This window comes from Rhinatrema bivittatum, chromosome 12 (genome assembly GCF_901001135.1).
Source record: "Rhinatrema bivittatum chromosome 12, aRhiBiv1.1, whole genome shotgun sequence".
Lineage (NCBI taxonomy): Eukaryota > Metazoa > Chordata > Amphibia > Gymnophiona > Rhinatrematidae > Rhinatrema > Rhinatrema bivittatum.
Window position 1 is genome coordinate 76,634,783 of NC_042626.1, and position 26,019 is coordinate 76,660,801.

General features: G+C 47.3%; 1 protein-coding gene across 1 annotated transcript in view; it reads left to right on the forward strand.

Moving 5' to 3' along the window:
* FBXO47 (F-box protein 47) overlaps positions 1-26,019 on the forward strand; it is a 530,190-nt gene that overhangs the window by 222,015 nt on the left and 282,156 nt on the right. Inside the window, exon 6 of the mRNA XM_029573146.1 lies at positions 3,843-3,951. Within this exon, the coding sequence (XP_029429006.1) occupies positions 3,843-3,951 (109 nt within the window). The remainder of the gene's footprint in view (positions 1-3,842; positions 3,952-26,019) is intronic.

Genomic DNA, 26,019 nt, shown 5'->3' on the forward strand with positions numbered 1-26,019 from the left:
TTATTATAAAAGTTACTCCTGCCCAAGGCAGGCGTAACTCGCACGCGTCGGCCAGCTGCCGGTGTGCGATTCCCCGGCCCGGGAGCAGTTTCGGAGGCCTCGGCCACGCCCCCCAAACGCCCCGGGCTGTAACCACGCCCACTGCCCTGCCCCTGGACCGCCCCCCGATGACGCGCCGCCGTGATTCACGCCCCCCCAGGAAAGCCCCTGGAATTACGTGCGTCCTGGGGCTTGGGCGCGCCGCCGAGCCTATGCACCATATGCTCGGTGCGTGCAGGGGGTGGAAGGGGCAGCTTTTCGGGGGTTTCGCGCGTATCTTAACGCATGTACCCCTTTGAAAATCTGCCCCTTAATGTGGTCCTTAATGCATTGTTGAGTTTTCTCTTTGAGCCTATTAAGCATATGACTTTGAAGATTCTCTTCCTAAAAGCAGTATTTTTTTGTGGCCCTTTGCTCAGCTAGACACATTTCAGAATTGCAGGCCTTGTCATGCAGGGACCCTTATTTAGTTTTTTCAGCAGAGATGGTCTCATTTCATCAAGGTCTGTCCTATTTACCTAAGCTTGTTTCTCATTTTCATCTAAATTAGACAATTTCCCTTCCAGATTTCACCAGGGAGGAATGTTTTGGGAAGGATTTGTTCCTTCTCTTCCTGGATGTTCACCGAGTTCTCCTTAAGTATTTGAAGGTAACTAATCCTTTCAGGAGGACTGATAGGCTGTTTTCTATTATATGGTTGTCCTTGCAAGGGAGAGACAGCCTCAAAGTCATCTTTAGCTTGTCGGATCAAGTAAGTGATCTCTTTAGCATACTAGCTAAAGGGCCTGCAGGTTCTTGAGTCACTGCATGCTTATTCATCGAGGGCTCAGGCTTCCTCGTGAGCAGAATTGACAGCAGACACTCTGGAGGATATTTACAAGGCAGCCAGTTGGTTGACCTTGCATTCTTTCACTAAGCATTACAAAGTGAATGTACATGTTAAAGCCTTCTTCCCAGTTGCATTAGCTTTGTCTTGGGCACTTCCATACATCTGGACTAGTCTAGCAGGATAAGGATGATAAGGAAGGATACATTTAGTCTTACCTGTTAATTTCCTTTCCTTGAATCCTGCTAGACAAGTTTAGGACCAGCTGGTAAATGGCTGCATTACTTTTTGCTCACTTTCAGGTCGATACAGTAACGTTCAGTTAAAGATTCCCCGTCTGTAACGTGCTGGGAGCGCACAATACAGACGAGTAAGGCCATCCAGCGATACAGTCTCCAGTTTCACGCGTCCTTAGCGCTTCCTAAAATAGACACATAACCCTTTCCGCACCCAGCATGTAAATGAGCGAAAAAGCTGTATAATGAAGGAATTAGCTATTCCCCTCCGATACTGTAACGGGCGCTGATACTATCTCCTCAGTAACCTGCTGTTTTGCCGCGGCCTTAACGTGTTAGTTTACCGCCTCCCCCTAGTAGGTGTTAGTGTAGTGTAGTGCCAAAATCGCACGGGAAAGGGAATGGGAAAAGAGAGGTTTTACTTTTATTAAGAACTGTTATAATTTTTTAAACACTGGGGGGGTTCTTTAATTTTCTGGGGGACCTCTCCCCAATCCCACACTTATCTGCACTGTAACTGATCCACATAATTTAAAGAACATAGGGTAGGCAGCGAGGGGGCAGGGGCAGCGGGATCGGGGGGCGGGTAGGTGGAAAAAAAACCCAAACTTTTCTGAGCCATCAGCAGCGGCGGCGGGATCCGGTGGGTACGTGTTCGATCGGGCAAGTAGGCAGGTAGGCGACAGCGGCGGCGTGAGCCATCAGTAGCGGCTGCGTGTTCGATCGGGCGGGCGGGTAGGTGAAAAAAAAAAACTTTTCTGAGCCATCAGCAGCGGCGGCGGGATCCGGGGGGGGGGGGGGGGTGGGTACGTGTTCGATCGGGCGAGTAGGCAGGTAGGCGACAGCGGCGGCGGCGCAGCAAAAAAACCCAAAGCGACAAAAGTAACTTACTTTTCCGGGGCAGCAGCAGCGGGATCAGGGGGGGGGGGTAGGCGGCGTGTTCGATCGGGCGGGCGGGTAGGTGGGAAAAAAAAAAACTTTTCTGAGCCATCAGTAGCCATCAGTAGCTCCCCCGACGAAGACAAAAAGATGGCCGCCTGCACGGGGGAAAGCGTGCAATTGGCCGCTGAGGACGTGACGTCACACCCCGTGACGCCAAACGTTGTGACGTCACATCTTCAGCGGCCAATTGCACGCTTTCCCCGTGCAGGCGGCCATCTTCGTCGGGGGAGCTACTGATGGCTCAGATCGAACACGCCGCCTACCCCCCCCCCCCCCCCCCCCCCCGATCCCGCTCCCGCTGCCGCGGAAAAGTAAGTTACTTTTGTCGCTTTGGGTTTTTTTGCTGCGCCGCCGCCACTGTCGCCTACCTGCCTATTCGCCCGATCGAACACGTACCCACCACCCCCCCCCCCCCCCCCCGGATCCCGCCGCCGCTGTTGATGGCTCAGAAAAGTTTTTTTTTTTCCTTTGGTTTTTTTTTGCTTGCTGCTGTGTCTCACCTCCTCCCGGAGCAAGACTGCTTTCGTGCCCTGCTCCGGGAGGAGGTGAGACACAGCGGCAAAGGAATAAACCCAAAGGCAGGAAGTAAGTCGCTTCGCCGCCTCCCGCCTCCCTCCTCCCGGTGCCTGTCATTTCAAATGTCATTTGAAATGACAGGTACCAGCGCACCCAGGTTACTGTATAGGCGCTGTATTAAGCGCCTATACAGTAAAATGGGTTGTGCGGGCATAACCCTTCCCTAACGCTTCACAGCCTCGGCATGCATTTGCATGCGATTAGAAGAGAGTATCAGGCGCTAGGTCTAGAGGACTGTGCGTGCGGGGAGGAAGGGTGCGCCTGACACTGCCGCACTGTTTCTATCGCGGCCTTACTGTATCGATCTGAAAGGTAGAAAGCTTTTGGGTTTTTCATAGACAAGTCACGTATGTTTCCTCCTCTGTCTGGGGAGGGCCCGAGGATTATTTCAATCTGCTATTTTGTCTTGCTTCCTCTTTTCCCCTTAGAAAAGGGATTTCTCAATATAGATTTTTCCTGTTATGGTTTTAAAGTTATATTAGTTTACAAGAGGCTGTTTTTTTACTCTGTGCTCCGAAGTGAGTTTACTGGTGATTGTGCTGTACTACCACTCTGGGCTGGATTTAAAATTATGGTGCCCACAGACAGAGGATATTTCACCTCTGGAAATCTGAGAGCAGCAAGGGGAATCTCAATTTTGGGGCACCTTCAGAATATTCCTAAATCTGATCCTACTACCTCTAATATCAGTGGTGATGTCATTTGGGAAAAAGCTGTGCTCTCTGTCTCCACCTGGTAAGACTAAATTTCTCCATATTCAAAGCAAGTGAGTTTAAAACAGTGCTGTGTTAATACACATCCTCATTACATATATCTGTACAATTTCTCAAAGGATTTCTGTTCTTCCCTGGTGCAGAAAGCACTATGCATTTAACAATATGAAATCCTTCCTCTGTTATCAGGCTGCTGTTGGTCTCTCTTCCATATACATGAAACAAAAAACGCTGTGCCACAGAGTTATGTTCTGTTTGTTTTAATTCATTTGGAATGACTAAATTACTGACTTGTGGCTCTACCATGAATGAGTTATTCAGATATAAAAGCATATATGTAACTTCTTAAAATGAAAAATTACTTCCATTTCATGTGGGCAAAATATGCTTTGTGTGGCGAGCTGGTCCTGGTGATGTAGAAAAAATGAATGTATGCATGGAGTTTGAACTTAAGCAACACTCTGTGAAAGAAATAAACACAAAATACAGCCTTCCCTGTTTTTGTTTCAGACCCTAACAGCAGGCTGGGATGAACTGGAGTGCCATCGTGTTTATAATTTCCTCTGTGAGCTGACTAGCTTACCGCGCAAGGTGCAGGCTGTTGTCAGTGGGAAGCCAGGTAAGTAACTGCAGTGGAGATGGAAAAGTTATGACGATTCTCATTGAATAGTGGGACCCTGAGATAGAAAACAGCCCAGAGTCCAAGGTCAGAGTAAGGAAAGTCACTAAATAAAGTACCTCTGGTATCAGAACAAGGAGGGCATGTTCTTCCGCCAGTAGCAGCCACCTTCCCCTTGGGTTGAGTCCTCAGATGCTGACAGACACTAGGCCCTTTGGCTGTACAGGGCAGGTACCAGAGGATAAGATATCAGCCACAGTAAATGTAACCATGTGGCACTGTGATGGTCTTAGTGTAGCCATAGGACAGATTCAGGCTGGACTCTGGCCGAAATTTTGTATAAGATTCTTTCTCACAGGACAAGCAGGATGGTAGACCTCACATATGGGTGACATCACAGAATGGAGCCCAATCACGGAACACTTTTGTCAAAGTTTCTAGAACTTTGACTGGCCCCTACTGGGCATGCCCAACATGGCACTAACCCTGCAGCCAGCAGGGGTCCCTCTTCAGTCTTCTTTTTTCTGCGCAGCAGTAGCCGCGCGGTTAAGGAGCTCTGCAAGGATTCCTGACAGGAATTTTCCTCACAGAATTATTAAAAGTTAAATTGCCCCACAGGGGTCCCTCCATTAACTTTTTCAGTCCGCGGTACTCTGGTAAGTTTTTACCCGTTTTCCGTCGATTACCGTCGAGTTTGGCCCTCGCAGCCTACTGGCCGTCGACCGTACCGCAGCTCGATTTTTTTCTATGGCCATGGCGTTGGGGTTCCGTCGGTGCCCGGATTGTACTCGTCCCATGTCCATTACAGACCCTCATAAAGTATGTGTAATGTGTCTTGGACGAGAGCACGATGTCTTGACCTGCACCAAATGTGCCCTAATGACACCAAAAGGTCGCAAGGCCAAAATGGAGAAGATGGGACTTCTCTTCCGTGCTCAAACCCCGACTCCGTCCATTGCATCAACATCATCTGAACCGGCACTGTCAACGTCGCGTCAGCATCGACCACCGATCGGTGACCGTCCGGCATCGACAACTTCTCGGCCTTCAACACCCTCTTCTCCCCCTCAGGACCAAGGGGGATCGTAAAGAGAAACATCGCCACCGGCATCGAAAGTCTCGGACCATCGAGGGTGCGAAACTATCGACCTCGCCATCGTCCGAGCCACTGTCGAAGAAACCCCGTCCAGAAAAGGCACTGAACTTTTGGTGACCGGGTCACAGAGGCACTCCTTGCCCGACAGGGCATCGGGAGCCGTGACTCCGCCTTTAACGGTGGTCCCTCCGGCTATGCCTCTGCCTCCTTCTTCTGTTCCGGAGACGGGCTGCTTGGTCCAAGTCTCCGAGAGGAACTGGACCGGATGGTTCAGGAGGCCATCGACAAGGCAATGCACCGAATCCAGGCTCCCCCGGCACCGACATCAGTACCAATAGTGGAACCGGATACTGACCCGATTCCAGCAGCCTTGGCACCACGGCTATCAATGAATGGAAGTGCTTATAGCCCCTTTTCCACCGATGGACCACCGATGGCTCTGGTGCCCTCCCCGCTTACTTTATCATCGGGAGGAGAAACACCGTTCCACATTCCTCCATCAGGAGTTCTGCCTCAGCCATCGAGATCGGTGCCGATACCTCCATCGAGTCATCCACCGGTGCCCTCGATGCCTGCGCCAGGGCCTTCATTGCTTTCATCGGTGCCTCCGGTTATTCCTTCGATGCCTTCGGAGCCAAGACCAGGACCTTCAGGTATCCAACTCCCCCGTCCCTCTCCAGTTCCTAGAGGGACAGGTGCTGACCCTTATGATACCTGGACTGATGATTCCTCACCAGACACCGATGACTTGCCATCACCTCCTTCACCCACTGAGAGTAGAAAGCGTTCTCCTCCAGAGGACCTTTCTTTCATAAATTTTGTGAAGGAAATGTCTGAATTGGTCCCCTTCCAATTATTAACGGAACAGGACGACAGACATCAAATGATGGAGTTGCTTCAATTCCTGGATGCACCCAAGGAAATCACCTCCATCCCTATCCACCAAGTTCTTCTAGATCTCCTCAAGAAGAACTGGGAACATCCTGGCTCCATTGCACCAGTCCACAGGAAAACTGACTCTACCTATTTGGTACAGTCAGCTCCAGGCTTTCAGAAGCCTCAGTTGGATCACCATTCTATGGTGGTTGAATCTGCACAAAAGAGAGCAAAAAGGTTGAAACCTCACACTTCCTTTCCCCCTGGCAAGGAACAGAAGTTTTTAGATACCATTGGTCGCCGAATCTTTCAAGGATCAATGTTGATCCTCCGAATATCTGCTTATCAACTCTATATGACCCAATATAACAGGGTCATTTTTAAGAAGATGCAGGAGTTGACAACCTCCATGCCTCAATCACTTCCAGAACAACTCCACACCCTAATTAACAAGGGTTTGGAGGCAGGAAAACATGAGATCAAATCATGTTATGACATCTTTGACACTGCAACCAGAGTATCTGCAGCAGCTATTTCAGCGAGACGATGGGCTTGGCTCAAGTCTTTAGACCTTCGACCAGAAGTCCAAGATAGGTTGTCTGACCTTCCCTGTATAGGAGACAATATCTTTGGCGAGCAGATTCAAAAGACAGTGGCTGAATTAAAGGACCATCATAAGACTCTCAAACAGCTCTCTCTGATACCTTCGGATTATCCTTCCAAACAGCCTTTCCGGAAGGACTCTAAAAAGTCTGTAGACCAAAGAAGTCCTACCCGCCAGAAGCCAGATGTCGTTCTGCGAGACCATTCCTCAAATCACAGTCTCGTCAGAACCGAAAACAAAAGCCACAGACAGCCCCCCAGCCGGGCTCTGCTTCTGGCTTTTGACTCTCGCGTAGAGAGCAGCAGCCAGATTCCATTACCACACATACCAGTGGGAGGACGGTTATGCTATTTCAACAACATATGGCAATCAATCACCTCGGACCACTGGTCCTAGCAATAATTGCTCAGGGCTATCATCTCAATTTTCTCTCCATCCCATCGGATTCCCCGTCTCTAATGGCGTGGAAAACATCCGACCATTCATTGCTCCTGGAGCAGGAGGTCTCCCTCCTACACCAGTCCAGAGCAATAGAACCAGAACCATTCCCTCAGCAAGGTCTCGGGTTCTATTCCCGGTACTTTTTAATACCCAAAAGATCAGGAGGCGTTCGTCCAATTCTGGATCTACGAGCCCTCAACAAGTACATCCAGAGAGAAAAGTTCAAGATGGTAACCTTGGGCTCACTTCTTCCTCTTCTACAAAGAGGAGACTGGCTCTGCTCTCTCGACCTCCAGGATGCATACACTCATATTGCGATAATTCCATCTCATCGCAGATACCTGAGGTTTCTCGTAGGCCCCAAGCACTATCAGTATCGTGTGCTTCCATTCGGCCTAGCGTCTGCACCACGAGTCTTTACAAAATGCCTCGTTGTGGTTGCCGCCTTCCTCAGGACTCAAGGTGTTCACGTCTACCCTTGTCTAGACAATTGGTTAATCAGGGCTCCGACTCAGCAAACCTCTTTGTCATCCCTACATCTCACCTTAACCACTCTATTTTCACTCAGATTTCTAGACAACTACGACAAATCCTGTTTAGTCCCATCTCAAACCTTATTGTTCATTGGGGCAGACTTGGACACCTTGCAAGCAAAGGCTTTCCTGCCTCGACAACGAGCCTTCACTCTCATGTCTCTGGCACATCAGCTGCAGTCTCAACATTCGATGACTGCTCATCATTTTCTCATCCTCCTAGGACACATGGCATCCTCAGTTCAGGTCACCCCAATGGCTCACCTGGCCATGAGAGTCATGCAGTGGACCCTAAGGTCGCAATGGACTCAATCCCTTCAGCCCCTGTCAACCATTGTCCACGTCACCAGCTCACTCCGTGTGTCTCTCGCCTGGTGGACGAATCAAATCAATCTTCTACAGGGCTCGCCCTTTCAGGTGCCAAACCCTCACATAACTCTAACCACCGATGCTTCCAACTTCGGTTGGGGAGCCCATGTGGCCGATCTCCAGACACAAGGTTCTTGGTCTCCAGAGGAAGCCAAACACCAGATAAATTTCCTGGAACTACGAGCAATTCGATATGCTCTCAGTATTTCAGGATCGCCTGTCCAATCCAGTCATCCTGATCCAGGCGGACAAACAGGTGGCCATGTGGTACATCAACAAACAGGGAGGCACAGAATCCTACCTTCTGTGTCAGGAAGCTGCACAGATTTGGGCGGAGGCCCTCTCTCACTCGATGTACCTCTGGGCTACCTACTTGCCAGGAGTGGACAACGTGTTGGCAGACAAGTTGAGTCGCACCTTCCAACCCCACGAGTGGTCTCTAAACCCTCAGTAGCGAACTCCATCTTTCAAAAATGGGGTTATCCTCAAATAGACCTCTTTGTGTCACCCCAGAATCGCAAAGTAGGCAATTTCTGCTCTCTCACTCACAGCCAACATTTTCCACCAAGAGATGCATTCTCCCTGTCATGGGTAACCAGTCTCCTATATGCATTCCCTCCACTTCCACTTCTCTTGAAGATTCTCTTGAAGTTACATCAGGACAAGGGAACCATGATCCTGATAGCACCCCACTGGCCCCGCCAGGTGTGGTTTCCAATACTTCAGGATCTCTCCATTCGCAGGCACATTCCTCTGGGAACAGACACGCTTCTAATCACTCAAAACAATGGGTGCCTCCGCCACCCCAATCTGCAAGCCCTGTCCCTGACGGCATGGATGTTGAAAGGCTAATCCTTCAGCCGCTTAACCTTTCTGATCTAGTCTCCCGTGTCTTGATTGCTTCACGGAAGCCTTCCACGAGAAAATCGTATTCTTACAAATGGAACAGGTTCACGTCATGGAGCTCTTCTCAGGCCCTTGATCCCTTTACCTGTCCAATCCCGAAGTCTCTAGACTACCTCTGGCACTTGTCAGAGTCAAGTCTTAAAACTTCCTCCATCAGAATGCATGTCGGTGCGGTAGCCACCTTCCATAAAGGTATCGGGGGTGTCCCTATCTCAGTACAACCCCTTGTAACACGCTTCTTGAAGGGCTTGCTTCACCTCAAGCCTCCACTGCATCCTCCAGCCCCTTCTTGGGACCTTAACCTGGTTTTGGGTCGGCTCATGAAACCACCATTTGAACCTCTCCAATCCTGTGAACTTCGCTATCTCACATGGAAGGTGATCTTCCTTTTGGCAATCACTTCAGCTTGCAGAGTTAGTGAGTTACAGGCCCTAGTTACCTATCCGCCTTACACTAAACTCCTGCAGGACGGTCGGTTCTTCGCACTCACCCTAAGTTCTTGCCTAAGGTAGTATCAGAGTTTCATCTCAATCAATCCATTATACTACCTACCTTTTTTCCCAGGCCCCATTCCAATCCAGGAGAGCAGGCTCTGCATACCCTTGACTGCAAACGGGCTCTAGCGTTTTACCTAGACCGTACAGCTGCCCACAGAAAGAGCACTCGATAATTTATCTCTTTCCATCCTAACAAATCGGGGCAGCCAGTAGGTAAGCAGACTCTCTCCTCTTGGCTGGCGGATTGCATTTCCTTTTGCTATCAGCAAGCAGGCATTCCACTTCAATACCATGTTAAAGCACACTCTGTGAGGGCCATGGCAACTTCAGTAGCACACCTACACTCGGTGCCGCTTCCTGACATTTGCAGGGCTGCCACCTGGAGTTCTCTGCATACTTTTACAGCCCCTAGACAAAGCTGGAAGACAAGATTCCATCTTTGGCCAGTCTGTCTTGCATAACTTATTTACGATGTGACGGTGGGGTTCAGGATACCCTTCCCCAAATTCTACCCCAATTGTTGTGCCTGTTGCACGTCTTGGGTACATTTGGTGCATGTCCAGACATCCTCAGCTCGGTACTCACCCATATGTGAGGACTACCATCCTGCTTGTCCTGTGAGAAAGCAAATGTTGCTTACCTGTAACAGGTGTTCTCACAGGACAGCAGGATGTTAGTCCTCACGAAACCCGCCCGCCACCCCGCAGTGTTAGGTTCGTTTTCTTGTTTTATTTTTCGGCACTGCCTGTAGCTTTTAAACAAGACTGAATAGGGACCCCTGCTAGCTGCAGGGCTAGTGCCATGCTGGGCATGCCCAGTAGGGGCCAGTCAAAGTTCTAGAAACTTTGACAAAAGTGTTCCGTGATTGGGCTCCATTCTGTGATGTCACCCATATGTGAGGACTAACATTCTGCTGTCCTGTGAGAACACCTGTTACAGGTAAGCAACATTTGCTTTGTTAGTGACAAGAAAATAAACAAAAGCAATTCTGCTATTCTTCACAGTTCAACAACACAGTTCAGCAAGATTCTATTTCTCTAAGCTTCCTGTTCACTCTTGGACCTGGCTAGTTATACTCCTTCCCAGGGAGCTCCAGCTGGACTAGGATTCCCTGATGTTTTAAGTTTAAGGTGGACTGAGCCAGATCTCTGGATCCAGTACTTTAAGGTGTTTTTTTTATTTTTTTCTGTATAATCCTTAACACCATGAAAATGATCCAGATGAGCACCTTCACGAGTAAGGTCCACTTGAGAGGCAGGGCCTAAAGGAGACACTGATGAGTCAAGATCTGGGAAGTAGCTTGACCACCACAGGAACACTGGAAGCACATTGGCACACGCTAGCATAGGATAGGGCCAAGTTTTGGCAAGGAAAGCAGGTAAGGCCTCAGTATAAATACATAACAAGACAGGAAGCAAGATGGCCCCCAAAAATAAATGGGAACCAGAGAGCAGATAGGAGCAATCAAACCAGCCAAGGGAAACATATTAACACCTGCTAGTTGAAGGACAGAAGTTTTCTCTTAGCATAAAGCACTGAGAGGAGAGGATCAACTTGCTGGTGGCTGAAAGGAATCAGTAAGTTTTTGCTTGGGACATTGTCTATTTTAAAAAGTATTGAGACAAAGTTAACTATTTGGGAATATTATTTAGTGTGTTTGTGCTTTTAATCGTCAATAAGGTAGGGAATAAACAAGTTAGACTGTTTGTATTTTTAAATAGTCAGTCAGTAAGGCAGCTAGTAAGCAGTAGTTAGTGTGTTTATTTTTAAAAGTCTGTAAGGCAGCTAGTAAGCAGAACTTAGTGTTTGTATTGAAAAAAAAAAAAATAGTAGCCAGAAGCTAGAAATAAGCTAGGAGCAGTGTATACCTAAGTAAAAAGGTTGAAAAGTTCAGTTCAGTTACTCACCTTGGAAAGGTGTTGAGATAGTGTCATTTAGTTTGAATAGGTACCAACATTTATTAATCAAGAGAGCAGTGAGTCACTCTGGCTGACTAACTGAAGTTAGACTGTTTGTATTTCCCAACCCTTCCACCCCTCGCCCACCCACCCCTAGCTCATCCTTTAATTTATAGGCAGGAGCCACTTTCACAAAAAAAAAACCACTTTATTGAGAGTTTGATCAGTCCCCTGTCGGCCACTACCAGACATATAGTGAATTCACTAATACATTTAAAGGACATTATTTAGACACATTCCTACTCCCATAGCAACCTAAAACTTAACTAGGGACTGAACAAAATTGAGATGAAGGCAGCAGTCCAGCAGCAAGAGGGGGGCTTCCCAGTCTTTTGCATCGAGTGTCACATGTATGATTTTTTACCCACCGGTGAGAAGTTGTACATGTGCATACGATGCAAAGAGCTCCTGGCTCTCAGAGAACGAGTCCGATCTCTGGAGGCTAGAGTGGCAGACCTGGAGGAGCTGAGGCAGACAGAGAGGTATATAGATGAGACCTTCAGGGACATAGTAGCCAAGTCCCAACATCAGACTGGAAGCCCTGGTGCTGCCTTGGAGGAAGAAGGTCTCATGATTGGAGAGCATCAACCTGGTGCAGCAGGAAAGGATCCTGTAGCAAGGACCTGCTCTCCAGGTGATGCATTCTCCTTTCGCACCGAGGATATCTCCCCAAGGCCTACAGCCCAGGAAGGAAGGGTTAGGTTGACCGTCATAGTTGGTGATTCGATTATTAGGAATGTAGATAGCTGGGTGGCTGGTGGGTGTGAGGATCGCCTGGTAACATGCCTACCTGGTGTGAAGGTAGCGGACCTCACACGTCACCTAGATAGGATTTTAGACAGTATTGGGGAGGAGCCGGCTGTCGTGGTACATGTGGGCACCAACGGCATAGGGAAATGTGGGAGGGAGGTTATGGAAGCTAAATTTAGGCTCTTAGGTAGAAAGCTTACATCCAGAACCTCCAGGATAGCATTCTCTGAAATGCTCCCTTTTCCACGCGCAGGTCACCAGAGGCAGGCAGAGCTCTGGAATCTCAATGCATGGATGAGACGATGGTGCAAGGAAGAGGGATTCAGTTTTGTTAGGAACTGGGGAACCTTTTGGGGAAGGGGGATTCTCTTCCGAAGGGATGGGCTCCACCTTAACCAGGGTGGAACCAGACTGCTGGCGCTAACCTTCAAAAAGGAGATAGAGTAGCTTTTAAACGAGAACATAGGGGAAAGCCGACAGTCGCTCAGCAGCGCATGGTTTGGAGAGAGGTATCTTCAAAGGATACTAGAATTAGGGCATCCCGACAGTGAGGTTCCAATAATAAGAAAAGTAGTCCAAGTGCCTGTAACTAAAAACTCACCTGAGCTAAAAAATTCTAACTTATCCCTATCGATTAAAAAGCAGAATGAAAATACAAACAAAAAACAAACTTTGAAATGTTTGTATGCTAATGCCAGAAGTCTAAGAAGTAAGATGGGAGAGTTAAAATGTATAGCAGTGAATGATGACATAGACTTAATTGGCATCTCAGAGACATGGTGGAAGGAGGACAACCAATGGGACAGTGCTATACCGGGGTTCAAATTATATCGCAATGACAGAGAGGAGCACCCGGGAGGCGGTGTGGCGCTTTATGTCCGAGATGGCATAGAGTCCAACAGGATAAACATCCTGCATGAGACTAAATGCACAATTGAATCTTTATGGTTAGAAATCCCTTGTGTGATAGGAGTATACTACCGTCTACCTGGTCAAGATGGTGAGACTGACAGTGAAATGCTAAGAGAAATTAGGGAAGTTAACCAAATTGGTAGCGCGTTAATAATGGGAGACTTCAATTACCCGGGATCACTGGTGCAGGAAAAGAGGTATGATTCCATGAATACTTTTAAAGCATTTTTAATGGAAAGATTCAGAAATCCTTACTGTGGCAACTCCATACAAAATGACAGACAAGAGTAACAGGTCCCCCGACACGGTCCGTGTTTCGCGGAAGCTGCATCGGGAGGGACCGGATGACATTCAGAGTCTAAAAATATAACAGACGTAATCAGACATGGAAACGAAAAAACAGGCTGCTACAAAAATTTTTTACAATAAATAAGAGCATACCTTTAAACAGTCATCAGGAGCGCAATTGGGGGGATACCTCTTTCTACACCCCTCTCTTATCAGACCCCACGGCATTTTTACTTGAGAGTATAAAATCTGTCGTACAATCAGCTCTGGATTCTCATATCATTACAAATAAAGAAGCCAAATTCTTGATCTCTCCTTATCCGGTAATGCCTATATTCTATACCCTACCTAAGATACATAAATCCCTAACGCACCCGCCTGGTCGCCCAATAGTGTCCGGCATTGGATCCCTGCTTGAACCATTGTCCCAATTTGTGGACGTTTTCCTTAAACCTCTGGTCCCTCGCATCAGGTCTTACGTCCGGGACTCCGCTCATTTTTTGACATTGTTAGTAGATATTGAGATTTCCTCACCCATTTTTCTCATTACATTAGACGTTGTTTCACTTTACTCAAACATTCCTCAAAATGAGGCTCTGACAGTTATTGAAAAAGTGTTGGATACACGTCCGCCACATCGGATCACCACGTCCTTTTTGGTACACCTTGCAGAAATAGCATTGACCAAAAATTTTTTCAGTTTCCAAGACATTATATACCAACAGATTAAGGGGACTGCCATGGGGGCCACCATGGCTCCGAGTTTGGCCTGCCTGTACATGGATGAATATGAAACCACTCACATTTACACTTCCAGATGGTCCCAGTTCATCCATGTTTGGCTTCGTTATATTGATGATGTCTTTATTATCTGGACGGGCTCTGATATACAATTTTTCATGTTTTTAGATTGGGTGAACTCAATCAGTTCTAATATCCAATTTAATCATTGTATTCATCCGTCCCAGATTTCCTTCTTGGACATTATGATATCTTGGAACGGGGAATGTTTTGAATCTACCCTGTTCCGCAAGACCACTGATCGGAACACACTTTTGGCCTACAATAGCTGTCATCCCCGAGCACTCCGAGATAATATTCCAATGGGGCAATTTTTAAGGCTTCGGCGCCTGTGCTCTTCACGGAGGGAGTTTCTTTCCCAATCAGAGAATATGTTCACTCGGTTTATTGAGAGGGGATATCCCACCCGGATTGTGAAAAAAGCCTTTAAACGAGCCCTGTATACACATCGCGATTGGCTGTTTGGTGTTACCACACAATCTAATGACACCTCTTATAACTGTATTCTCCCTTTTTCTATAGTTGGACGATCTGTTGTGAATATGATTAAACGTCATTGGTCTGCGTTGTCCCTCACTGATCTAATGCATGGTCCACCGCGTTTCACTTTTAAGAGAGCCTGTAACTTAAGAGACCGTCTTGTACATACACTTTTACCACCTGAGCAACACCACTCACGCTCCGATGGTGGTCATAACCCCTGTGGCCGCTGCACGATGTGCAACCACACTCAGTCACTGACAATGTTTAAACACCCTGGGTCTGGACGTGAGTTCAGATTACACCATCAGTCTAACTGTTGTACAAAGGGTGTAATTTATGTCATCTATTGTCCCTGCTCTCTGCTATACGTGGGGAAAACCTCACGAATGATCAAGACGCGCATTATCGAGCATTGCTCGAATATTAGATTATCTAGATTGGATGAACCTTTGGTCACGCATTGGATCCATGCCGGTCACTCCGTCGCTGACCTCTCCTTCCTGGTACTAGAGGTGGTCTCGCCCCCTTCACGAGGTGGAGATTTTCCAGGTATGCTTGGTCGGAGAGAGCAGCGGTGGATTTTCACTCTCAATTCAGTTTCCCCTTACGGTCTTAACAAAGACATTGAATGGTACCAGTTTTATTAGAGCTTGGGTGGACTCTTTCTCAGGACTATAGGTGTCAGTCTGTTATTTACTGCATCCGGAAATTGTTATTTACTGCATCAGGAGATTGCGCTACTCTGCTTTCAGATGTTTGTTAAATGTGATGGGCGCCTTCCCTCCCGATTTTAAGTGCTGTAAAGTCATTGTTTAATTAGGCTACAGGTGTCTGCCTGTCATTCACAGCATCTCGCGAGAGCGAACTTTTCGCGCCAATTTATTCTTTAAATGTTCCCCTTCTGCAGAGGGCGCTTGCGCTCCTGATGACTGTTTAAAGGTATGCTCTTATTTATTGTAAAATTTTTTTGTAGCAGCCTGTTTTTTCGTTTCCATGTCTGATTACGTCTGTTATATTTTTAGACTCTGAATGTCATCCGGTCCCTCCCGATGCAGCTTCCGCGAAACACGGACCGTGTCGGGGGACCTGTTACTCTTGTCTGTCATTTTGTATGGAGTTGCCACAGTAAGGATTTCTGAATCTTTCCATTAAAAATGCTTTAAAAGTATTCATGGAATCATACCTCTTTTCCTGCACCAGTGATCCCGGATACTTGCTTATGTGCAAGGTTTGCTTCTGTTATTATTAGACTTCAATTACCCCAATATTGACTGGGTATATTGTCTCATTTCACCATTTCTCCATTTCTCATTTCACTGTCTCATTTCACCAGATGAAAACCAAAATCTCCTCAACCCTCCTGGCGCTTCTCAATTCGCCAAAACAGTTATCAACCATACCCCTTCTGTCAGAGACTTAGGGGTTCAACTCGACAACAAATTCAACCTAAAATCATTCATCAATAACACCACTAAAGAATGTTTCTGTAAACTACAAGTTCTTAAAAAACTGAAACCTCTCTTGCATTTTAGAGATTTCCGTTTGGTACTTCAATCTATTATCCTCGCTAAATTAGACTATTGCAATTTGCTCTTACTAGGTCTCCCTGCAATATCTATTAAACCCCTACAGATGGTCCAGAATGCCGCTGCTAGGATACTGACCAACTCAAATAAAAGAGACCATATCACTCCCATCCTTCACTCCCTGCACTGGCTACCTATCTGGTTCTCAAAGGAGGTGGCTGACAAAATTAAAGCTAAAAGAACTGCATACAAGAAATACAAAAGATCCCAAAGGAAGGAGCACAAAGAAGAATATTTGTATCAACTGAGGGAAACAAAGAAATTAATCAAGTTGGCAAAAAGTCAAGCAGAAGAGAGGATTGCCAAGGAGATAAAATATGGTGACAAAACATTTTTCAGATACATCAGCGAAAAGAGAAAGGTCCAAAGTGGTATAGTGAAATTGAAAGGTGGAAATGATCAATGTGTGGAGGGAGACGAAGAAATGGCAGAAATATTAAACGAATACTTCAGCTCTGTGTTCACTAAAGAAGACCCTGGAGAAGGACCATCTCTACACAACAAGAAACTGGAGGGAAGCGGAACAGAGGAAAATCCATTTACAGTAGATAATGTATGGGAAGAGCTAAAGAATCTGAAAGTGGACAAAGCCATGGGGCCTGATGGGATTCATCCAAGGATATTGAGGGAGCTCAGAGATGTGCTGGCGGGACCGCTGTGCGACCTGTTCAATAGATCCCTAGAAACGGGAGTGGTGCCGAGTGATTGGAGAAGAGCGGTGGTGGTCCCGCTTCACAAGAGTGGGAACAGAGAGGAGGCTGGTAACTACAGACCGGTTAGCCTCACTTCAGTGGTGGGAAAAGTAATGGAGTCACTGTTGAAAGAGAGAATAGTGAACTATCTACAGTCCGGAGAATTGATGGACCAGAGGCAGCATGGATTCACCAGAGGAAGATCCTGTCAGACAAATCTGATTGACTTTTTTGACTGGGTAACCAAGGAATTGGATAGAGGAAGAGCGCTCGATATCATATACTTGGATTTCAGCAAAGCTTTTGATACGGTTCCGCACAGGAGACTGGTGAATAAAACGAGAAGCTTGGGAGTGAGTGCCGAGGTGGTGACCTGGATTGCAAATTGGTTGACGGACAGAAGACAATGTGTGATGGTAAATGGAACCTTCTCTGAAGAGAGAGCGGTTTTAAGTGGTGTACCGCAAGGATCGGTGTTGGGACCGGTCCTGTTCAATATCTTTGTGAGCGACATTGCGGACGGGATAGAAGGTAAGGTTTGTCTTTTTGCGGATGACACTAAGATCTGCAACAGAGTGGACACGCCGGAAGGAGTGGAGAGAATGAGAATAAGATCTGCAACAGAGTGGACACGCCGGAAGGAGTGGAGAGAATGAGACGGGATCTAAGGAAACTGGAAGAGTGGTCGAAGATATGGCAGCTGAGATTCAATGCCAAGAAGTGCAAAGTCATGCATATGGGGAGTGGAAATCCAAATGAACTGTATTTAATGGGGGGGGAAAGGCTGATGTGCACGGAGCAGGAGAGGGACCTTGGGGTGATGGTGTCTAATGATCTGAAGTCGGCGAAACAATGCGACAAGGCGATAGCTAAAGCCAGAAGAATGCTGGGCTGCATAGAGAGAGGAATATCGAGTAAGAAAAGGGAAGTGATTATTCCCTTGTACAGGTCCTTGGTGAGGCCTCACCTGGAGTACTGTGTTCAGTTCTGGAGACCGTACCTTCAAAAAGACAAAGACAAGATGGAGGCGGTACAGAGAAGGGCGACCAGGAAGGTGGAGGATCTTCATCGGATGACGTACGAGGAGAGATTGAAGAATCTAAATATGTACACCCTGGAGGAAAGGAGGAGCAGAGGTGATATGTTACAGACTTTCAGATACTTGAAAGGTGTTAATGATCAAAAGACAACGACAAACCTTTTCCTAAGGAAAAAAATCAGCAGAACCAGGGGTCACGATTTGAAGCTCCAGGGAGGAAGATTCAGAACCAATGTCAGGAAGTATTTCTTCACGGAGAGGGTGGTGGATGCCTGGAATGCCCTTCCGGAGGATGTGGTGAAGACCAGAACTGTGAAGGACTTCAAAGGGGCGTGGGATAAACACTGTGGATCCATAAAGTCAAGAGGCTGCCAATGAAGAGTGGGTGACTCGCCAGAATGATGGCTACTGCCTGGAGTCAATACCCTTATTAAATAAACATACACAGGCTTGACTCCAACATCGCTCTAAGCTTCAACAGCAAGAGGAAATGTGGAAAAAAGGATTCACACTCACAAAGAGGGGAGTAGCTGGCTTGTTACGGCGGTTACTACCCCAAATCAAATAAGCCTGATACTTCACTTTCAATGCATATACAGCATAGTTCTCTGATTCAACGGCAGGGGAGAAGAAAAGAGGGTTCGCACTCACAAAGCGGGGAGTAGCTGGCTTGTTACGGCGGTTACTACCCCAAACCAAATGGGCCTGATACTTCACTTTCGATGCACATCCAGCATGGCTCTCTGCTTCAACGGCATGGGAGAAGACTTATACGTCACGCATATCCAGCATAGCTCCCTGCTTCAACGGCAGGGGAGAAGAAAAACAACCAATAAGGGCTAATAACATAGTCTGGGTAAAACAAATAAGCATGGGTGCAGCTTGCTTATTGCGGCGGCTACTACCCCAAACTAATCAAGCTAGATATTTCACTTGGATGCAGCTCCATCACTGCTCTCTACATTAAAGGTGGGGATGGAAGGGAAATAGAACCAAGAGCTAAGAGAAACAGATAAGTATGAGAGAAAATATGTGTGAAGCTTGCTGGGCAGACTAGATGGGCCATTTGGTCTTCTTCTGCCGTCATTTCTATGTTTCTATGTTTCTATACCCATCAAATTTAGGATCTCTTTTAAAGTCCTTATGATGATCCACAAGGATTTACACAACATCGCCCCACTTAAACATAGCTCTCAATTACATCCACATTTTTCAGACAGACCAGTTAGAAGAGCGTACAAAGGCTCCCTATATGCCCCTCCGGCCAAATCCACTCTAAGAAAGCGGGCATTATCGACTGCAGGGCCTACTCTTTGGAACACTCTGCCACCGGATCTACGCCAAGAACGTTGCCATCAAACATTTAAGAAACACCTAAAAACGTGGCTTTTCAGACAAGCTTTCCCTGAAACATAAGATCTCTCTGACACCGATCAAAAGACATAACCCGGGCTCAAGGAGGTCCCCTACTTAGTTTACTTCCATCCTTTCTTCTCACCCCTTATCTCATGACCTCCTGCCCATGCCTACCTCTCTTATCAATACATTTTTTTCGCCCCGACCCCCTGTTTTTACCCCACGTTTTTCACATATAATTTCTTCATTGTTTTCATTCCTTTTAACCCGTCTCGGAAGTCAGCGAAGGTCTCTAAAGCTTAATGATTAATGCTTTATTTTATCGTTCCAATGTTCCAATGTTTAACACCCCAATGTTTTAATGTTCAGATGTTTAATGGCTCTCCCAATTGTTTCCATTGAATGATCTCATGTTTAGTTAATGTAACTTAACCTAACTTAATGTTTAACTTAATGTTTAATGTATTCGCCCACCCGTGACCGTTCTGTTGTACTGTAAACCGGTGTGATCTGTATTTCATACAGGAATGTCGTTATATAAGAATTCAAAATAAATAAATAAAATAAATAAATGTATCATCGGGACACGCTAGAGAGATACAGTTCCTGGAAGGAATAAATGATAGCTTTGTGGAGCAATTGGTTCAGGAACCGACGAGAGAGGGAGCAATTTTAGATCTAATTCTCAGTGGAGCACAGGATTTGGTGAGAGAGGTAACAGTGGTGGGGCCGCTTGGCAATAGTGATCATAATATGATCAAATTTGAATTAATGACTGGAAGGGGGACATTAAGCAAATCCACGGCTCTCGTGCTAAACTTTCAAAAGGGAAACTTTGATAAAATGAGAAAAATAGAAAAAACCTGAAAGGAGCAGCTACAAAAGTAAAAAGTGTGCAAGAGGCGTGGTTATTGTTAAAAAATACCATCCTAGAATCACAGTCCAGATGTATTCCACACATTAAGAAAGGTGGAAAGAAGGCAAAACGATTACTGGCATGGTTAAAAGGGGAGGTGAAAGAAGCTATTTTAGCCAAAAGATCTTCATTCAAAAATTGGAAGAAGGATCCAACAGAAGAAAATAGGATAATGCATAAAAGTTGGCAAGTTAAATGTAAGACATTGATAAGACAGGCTAAGAGAGAATTTCAAAAGAAGTTGGCTGTAGAGGCAAAAACTCACAGTAAAAACGTTTTTAAATGTATCCGAAGCAGAAAGCCTGTGAGGGAGTCAGTTGGACCGTTAGATGATCAAGGGTTTAAAGGGGCACTTAGAGAAGATAAGGCCATCGTGGAAATATTAAATGATTTCTTTGCTTTGTTGTTTACTGAAGAGGATGTTGGGGAGGTACCCGTACTGGAGAAGGTTTTCATGGGTAATGATTCAGATGGACTGAACCAAATCACGGTGAACCTAGAACATGTGGTAGACCTGATTGATAAACTGAAGAGTAGTAAATCACCTGGACCGCATGGTATACACCCCAGAGTTCTGAAGGAACTAAAAAAATGAAATTTCAGACCTATTAGTAAAAATTTGTAACCTATCATTAAAATCATCCATTGTACCTGAAGACTGGAGGATAGCTAATGTAACCCCAATATTTAAAAAGGGCTCCAGGGGCGATACGGGAAACTACAGACCGGTTAGTCTGACTTCAATGCCAGGAAAAATAGTGGAAAGTGTTCTAAACATCAAAATCACAGAACATATAGAAAGACATGGTTTAATGGAACAAAGTCAGCATGGCTTTACCCAAGGCAAGTCTTGCCTCACAAATCTGCTTCACTTTTTTGAAGGAGTTAATAAACATGTGGATAAAGGTGAACCGGTAAATGTAGTGTACTTGGATTTTCAGAAGACGTTTGACAAAGTTCCTCATGAGAGGCTTCTAGGAAAAGTAAAAAGTCATGGGATAGGTGGCGATGTCCTTTCGAGAATTACAAACTGGCTAAAAGACAGGAAACAGAGAGTAGGATTAAATGGACAATTTTCTTAGTGGAAGGGAGTGGGCAGTGGAGTGCCTCAGGGATCTGTATTAGGACCCTTACTTTTCAATATATTTATAAATGATCTGGAAAAAAATATGACGAGTGAGGTAATCAAATTTGCAGATGGTACAAAATTGTTCAGAATAGTTAAATCACAAACAGATTGTGATAAATTGCAGGAAGATCTTGTGAGACTGGAAAATTGGGCATCAAAATGGCAGATGAAATTTAATGTGGATAAGTGCAAGGTGATGCATATAGGGAAAAATAACCCATGCCATAGTTACACAATGTTAGGTTCCATATTAGGTGCTACTACCCAAGAGAGAGATCTAGGTGTCATAGTGGATAACACATTGAAATCGTCGGTTCAGTGTGCTGTGGCAGTCAAAAAAGCAAACAGAATGTTGGGAATTATTAGAAAGGGAATGGTGAATAAAACAGAAAATGTCATAATGCCTCTGTATCGCTCCATAGTGAGACCGCACCTTGAATACTGTGTACAATTCTGGTCGCCGCATCTCAAAAAAGATATAATTGCGACGGAGAAGGTACAGAGAAGGGCTACCAAAATGATAAGGTGAATAGAACAGCTGCCCTATGAGGAAAGACTAAAGAAGTTAGGCCTTTTCAGCTTGGAGAAGCGACGGCTGAGGGGGGGATATGATAGAGGTGTTTAAAATCATGAGAGGTCTAGAACGGGTAGATGTGAATCGGTTATTTACACTTTCGGATAATAGAAAGACGAGGAGGCACTCCATGAAGTTAGCATGTGGCACATTTAAAACTAATCGGAGAAAGTTCTTTTACACTCAACGCACAATTAAACTCTGGAATTTGTTGCCAGAGGATGTGGTTAGTGCAGTTAGTATAGCTGTGTTTAAAAAAGGATTGGATAAGTTTTTGGAGGAGAGGTCCATTACCTGCTATTAATTAAGTTGACTTAGAAATTAGCCATTGCTATTACTAGCAACGGTAACATGGGATAGTCTTAGTTTTTGGGTACTTGCCAGGTTCTTATGGCCTGGATTGACCAGTGTTGGAAACAGGATGCTGGGCTTGATGGACCCTTGATCTGACCCAGTATGGCATGTTCTTATGGCTAAGCCACCCCAGGTCTGCACTGTATCCTCACAAAAGGCATTTAAGAAAGACAACAATAGGGTCAGTCAAGTGACTTAGTGGAATTGCTGCACATGCAGAGGACCTGATTGTGATTGCCAGGTCAGCTCTTCCATTCCCCAGATCTTCCAGGGCTTGGGATGCTGAAATGAATTAAGATATAATGTAGGACATTGATGACATTGGGATTAAACAAAATTCATATTATGTATTTATTTATTTGTTTTTATATACCGACATTCGATCTGAAATATTACATCGGTTTACAGTGCAACTGAGGTTCTAAGAAGACGTTGGCTTCTTATTTACAATGTAACTTCATCTTATTTCTTACAATTTAACTTAGGATGAAACAAGGGGCAACATTGTATTTTTACAGTTTAACTTAAAATAACTTAGAATAGAACAAGAGAGCAATATTAGTTGAATGAGATAATAAATATAAGTTACATTTTGTGAATGGAAGACAGCTGTAATTTTATTGCACAAATAATGTTGTTTGCTTTAAAATACCTTAATTATACCTGTGACGAAGAATAGGATCTAACAATAGTTCCCTGTATGTACCCGGATCAGTCCAGACTGTGGGTTGAGCCTCCTTTCCAGCAGGTGGAGACAGACTAAAACTGAAAGGATATCCTATATGAGGACAGAGCCTATCCTGTAACCCTTCAGTATTCGTCTGTCTCCAGCAGGTGTAGCAGCTCACCCTTTGGTCTCCTGCTCTAGGCTAGTCAGCCTTTTCTTTTCTTCATGGATCAAGCAAGTACTTATTCCTTAGGGATCTAGTGTGATCTTCTTCCTGTAAAAAAAACAAACAACAAAAAACTCTGATAGGGAGTTGTAGTTTTTATTTGGTGCAGGAGACGGTCCCATCTCCTGGCTCTTGCCGGACTCAGGGGGGCTTTGCCCCTTGTGCATTGCATAGCCTGATTCTGTAGCCGCTTCTTGGTGTGGGGACCGAGTCTGGTGGTCCAGGTCTCGTCTCCCCCTCCTCTGGCTGCCGAAGGGTCTTAGTTCCCCACTGCTATGCTCAGTGGGGCGGATTTTCAGAGCCCTGCTCGCCTAAATCCGCCCAAAACTGGGCGGATTTAGGCGAGCAGGGCCCTGCGCGCCGGTGAGCCTATTTTACATAGGCCTACCGGCGCGCGCAGAGCCCCGGGACTCGCGTAAGTCCCGGGGTTCTCCGAGGGGGGCGTGTCGGGGGGGCGGGCCCGGTCGTCGCGGCGTTTCGGGGGCGTGTCGGCAGCGTTTTGGGGGTGGGTACGGGGGCGTGGCTACGGCCCGGGGCGGTCCGGGGGCGTGGCCGCGCCCTCCGTACCCGCCCCCAGGTCGCGGCCCGGCGCGCAGGAGGCCCGCTCGCGCGCGGGGATTTATGTCTCCCTCCGGGAGGCGTAAATCCCCGGAGAAAGGTAAGGGGGGGGTGTAGACAGGGCCGGGCGGGTGGGTTAGGTAGAGGAAGGGAGGGGAAGGTGAGGGGAGGGCGTTAGAGGATTCCCTCCGAGGCCGCTCCGATTTCGGAGCGGCCTTGGAGGGAACGGGGGTAGGCTGCGCGGCTTGGCGCGCGCCGGCTATACAAAATCCATAGCCTTGCGCGCGCCGATCCAGGTTTTTTAGCAGATACGTGCGGCTCCGCACGTATCTACTAAAATCCAGCGTACTTTTGTTTGCGCCTGGAGCGCAAACAAAAGTAGGCTATTCGCGCTCCTTTTAAAATCCGCCCCAGTCTGTATAAAAAAAAAAAAAACAGTTAAAAGTATTCAAAGTGCTTTTTAACTTACCTTACAGCAGTAGACCCATTTTGTTTTTCAGTTTGGTCTTCAGAGGGCTTCAACCGGCAGCCAGAAAGGCAGGAGTCAGCAGGATTCCCCCCTGCTTCACTCTGGGCCTGCAAGCTGCCTATCAAACTTTTTTTTTCTGCAGTTTTTTTCTTCAGAGCAGCTCTCTTTATGCCGAAGCAGGCTGCCTGCCTTTCCTGTGTTCAGCCCTCATCGCAATTTTCGCGAGAGGGCCTCTGTTCTGCTTGCCTGCCGGATGGGGAAGGTCCCTCCTCGGCAGGGCAGGCAAATTTAGTCCGGGGATCGAGTCCCCACAGCATGGCCAGGCCGATATTTCAGCAGCTCCGTTTTCGGAGCTACCTGGGGGTGGGGGGGCTGATTTTTTCTCAGTCTCTCCCCAATTTGAGCCCCGCGGGCCCCCAGGATGAATTCCCTGACCCCCCCTCGCCCCCCTTCCCCCACCCGGGAAATCTAGGGCCCGTTTTTCAACGGAATTCCTCCTCCTCCTGCATAAATCCTATTTAGCCAGCCTGCAGGAGGAGGAGTAAGGTCCCCCCCTTGCCCCCCCCCCCCCCCCCCCCCCCGGGCAAAAAAAAAAATTCCCCTCTCCGCGCCGTTGACTGTTGGCCCGGCTGCGGAGCCCCCGGGGCCTATTCGGATGCGGGTGGTCCCGGGCGTGCCCTGGGTGGACCCGGTACTCCCGGATCCTGACGCCTCCCTTGATGCAGAGGGTACCCTTCTTTCCCTGGAGGGGGACAACCCCAGGGTCCTACGGATGTTCCGCAGGGAGGAGCTGGAACCCCTCATCCGTTTTGTCCTCCAGGAATTGGGGTTGGAGGGGCCCCCCGCGGACACCCTTATGGCCTCTTTGCCTAAAGATATGGACCCGGTCCTGGCGGGACTCAGGGCTCCGGTTACCACCTTCCCTTTTCATCCCATGCACAAGCTGTTGCTCCTGTGGGAATGGGAGGCTCCCGAAGCGGGCCTCTGGGAGGCGCGGGCCATGGATAAGCTCTTCCCCCTCCTGGAGGAGTGTTTGGAAATTTAAAAAAATCCCTCCGTGGACTCCTCTGTCTCTGCGGTCACCAAACATACCACCATCCCTGTGGAGGGATCGACGGCCCTGTAAGACGCCCAGGACCGCAAGCTCGAGGCACATATGAAGCGCATTTTTTATGTCTTGGCGCTGGGGGTTCGTGCGACTTTTTGCAGCAGTCTCATTCTACGGGCAGGTCTCAGGTGGGTTCAACAGTTATTCTGCAACCAGGAACTCCTGTCGGCAGAGGCAGAACAGGCTGAGCGTCTCGAAGCCATAGTCGCTTATGGGGCTGATGCGCTCTACAACCTCATTCGCTTTCAGTCTAAGGCGATGGCCTCGGCAGTCTCCGCCAGACGACTCCTCTGGCTGCGCAATTGGTCGGCCGATCCATCCTCCAAGCTCCTTTTTGGTGAGGACCTCGAGAAGCTTATGGATTTCTTGGGGGACAATAAGGTCCATAAACTCCCGGAGGACCATCCGAGGCCATCCCGCTCCTTTAAACCCTCTCGTCCTCGCTTCCGGGGTCAGAGACGGTATACCCCACGCAGCTGGGGTGGCTCCTCGAGGGGTTATTCTTCTCGCTCTCAGTCTTGGTCGCAGCCCTTTCATGGGTGTCGTCCCTTTCGCGAGGGCCAGCCCGCGCGCTCCACCCCCAAGCCGGCCACCCAATGAAGTTCACTTGGCTCATTCCTCCTTCCCCTTCCTTGGCGGCCGCCTTTCCCTGTTTTTCGAGGAATGGGTCAAGATCACGTCGGACCAGTGGGTCCTCGACATTATCAGAGACATGTACGCCTTCGAAATTGTTTGCGACCTACTGGATCTTTTTTCCCCATGCGGGTGGTCCAAGCGGGAAGTGGTGGAGCAAACCCTCGCCAGGCTCCTGAGTTTGGGCGCGGTGGTCCCGGTTCTGGAGAAGGAGCTTGGCGCAGGCCAGTATTCTATTTACTTCATC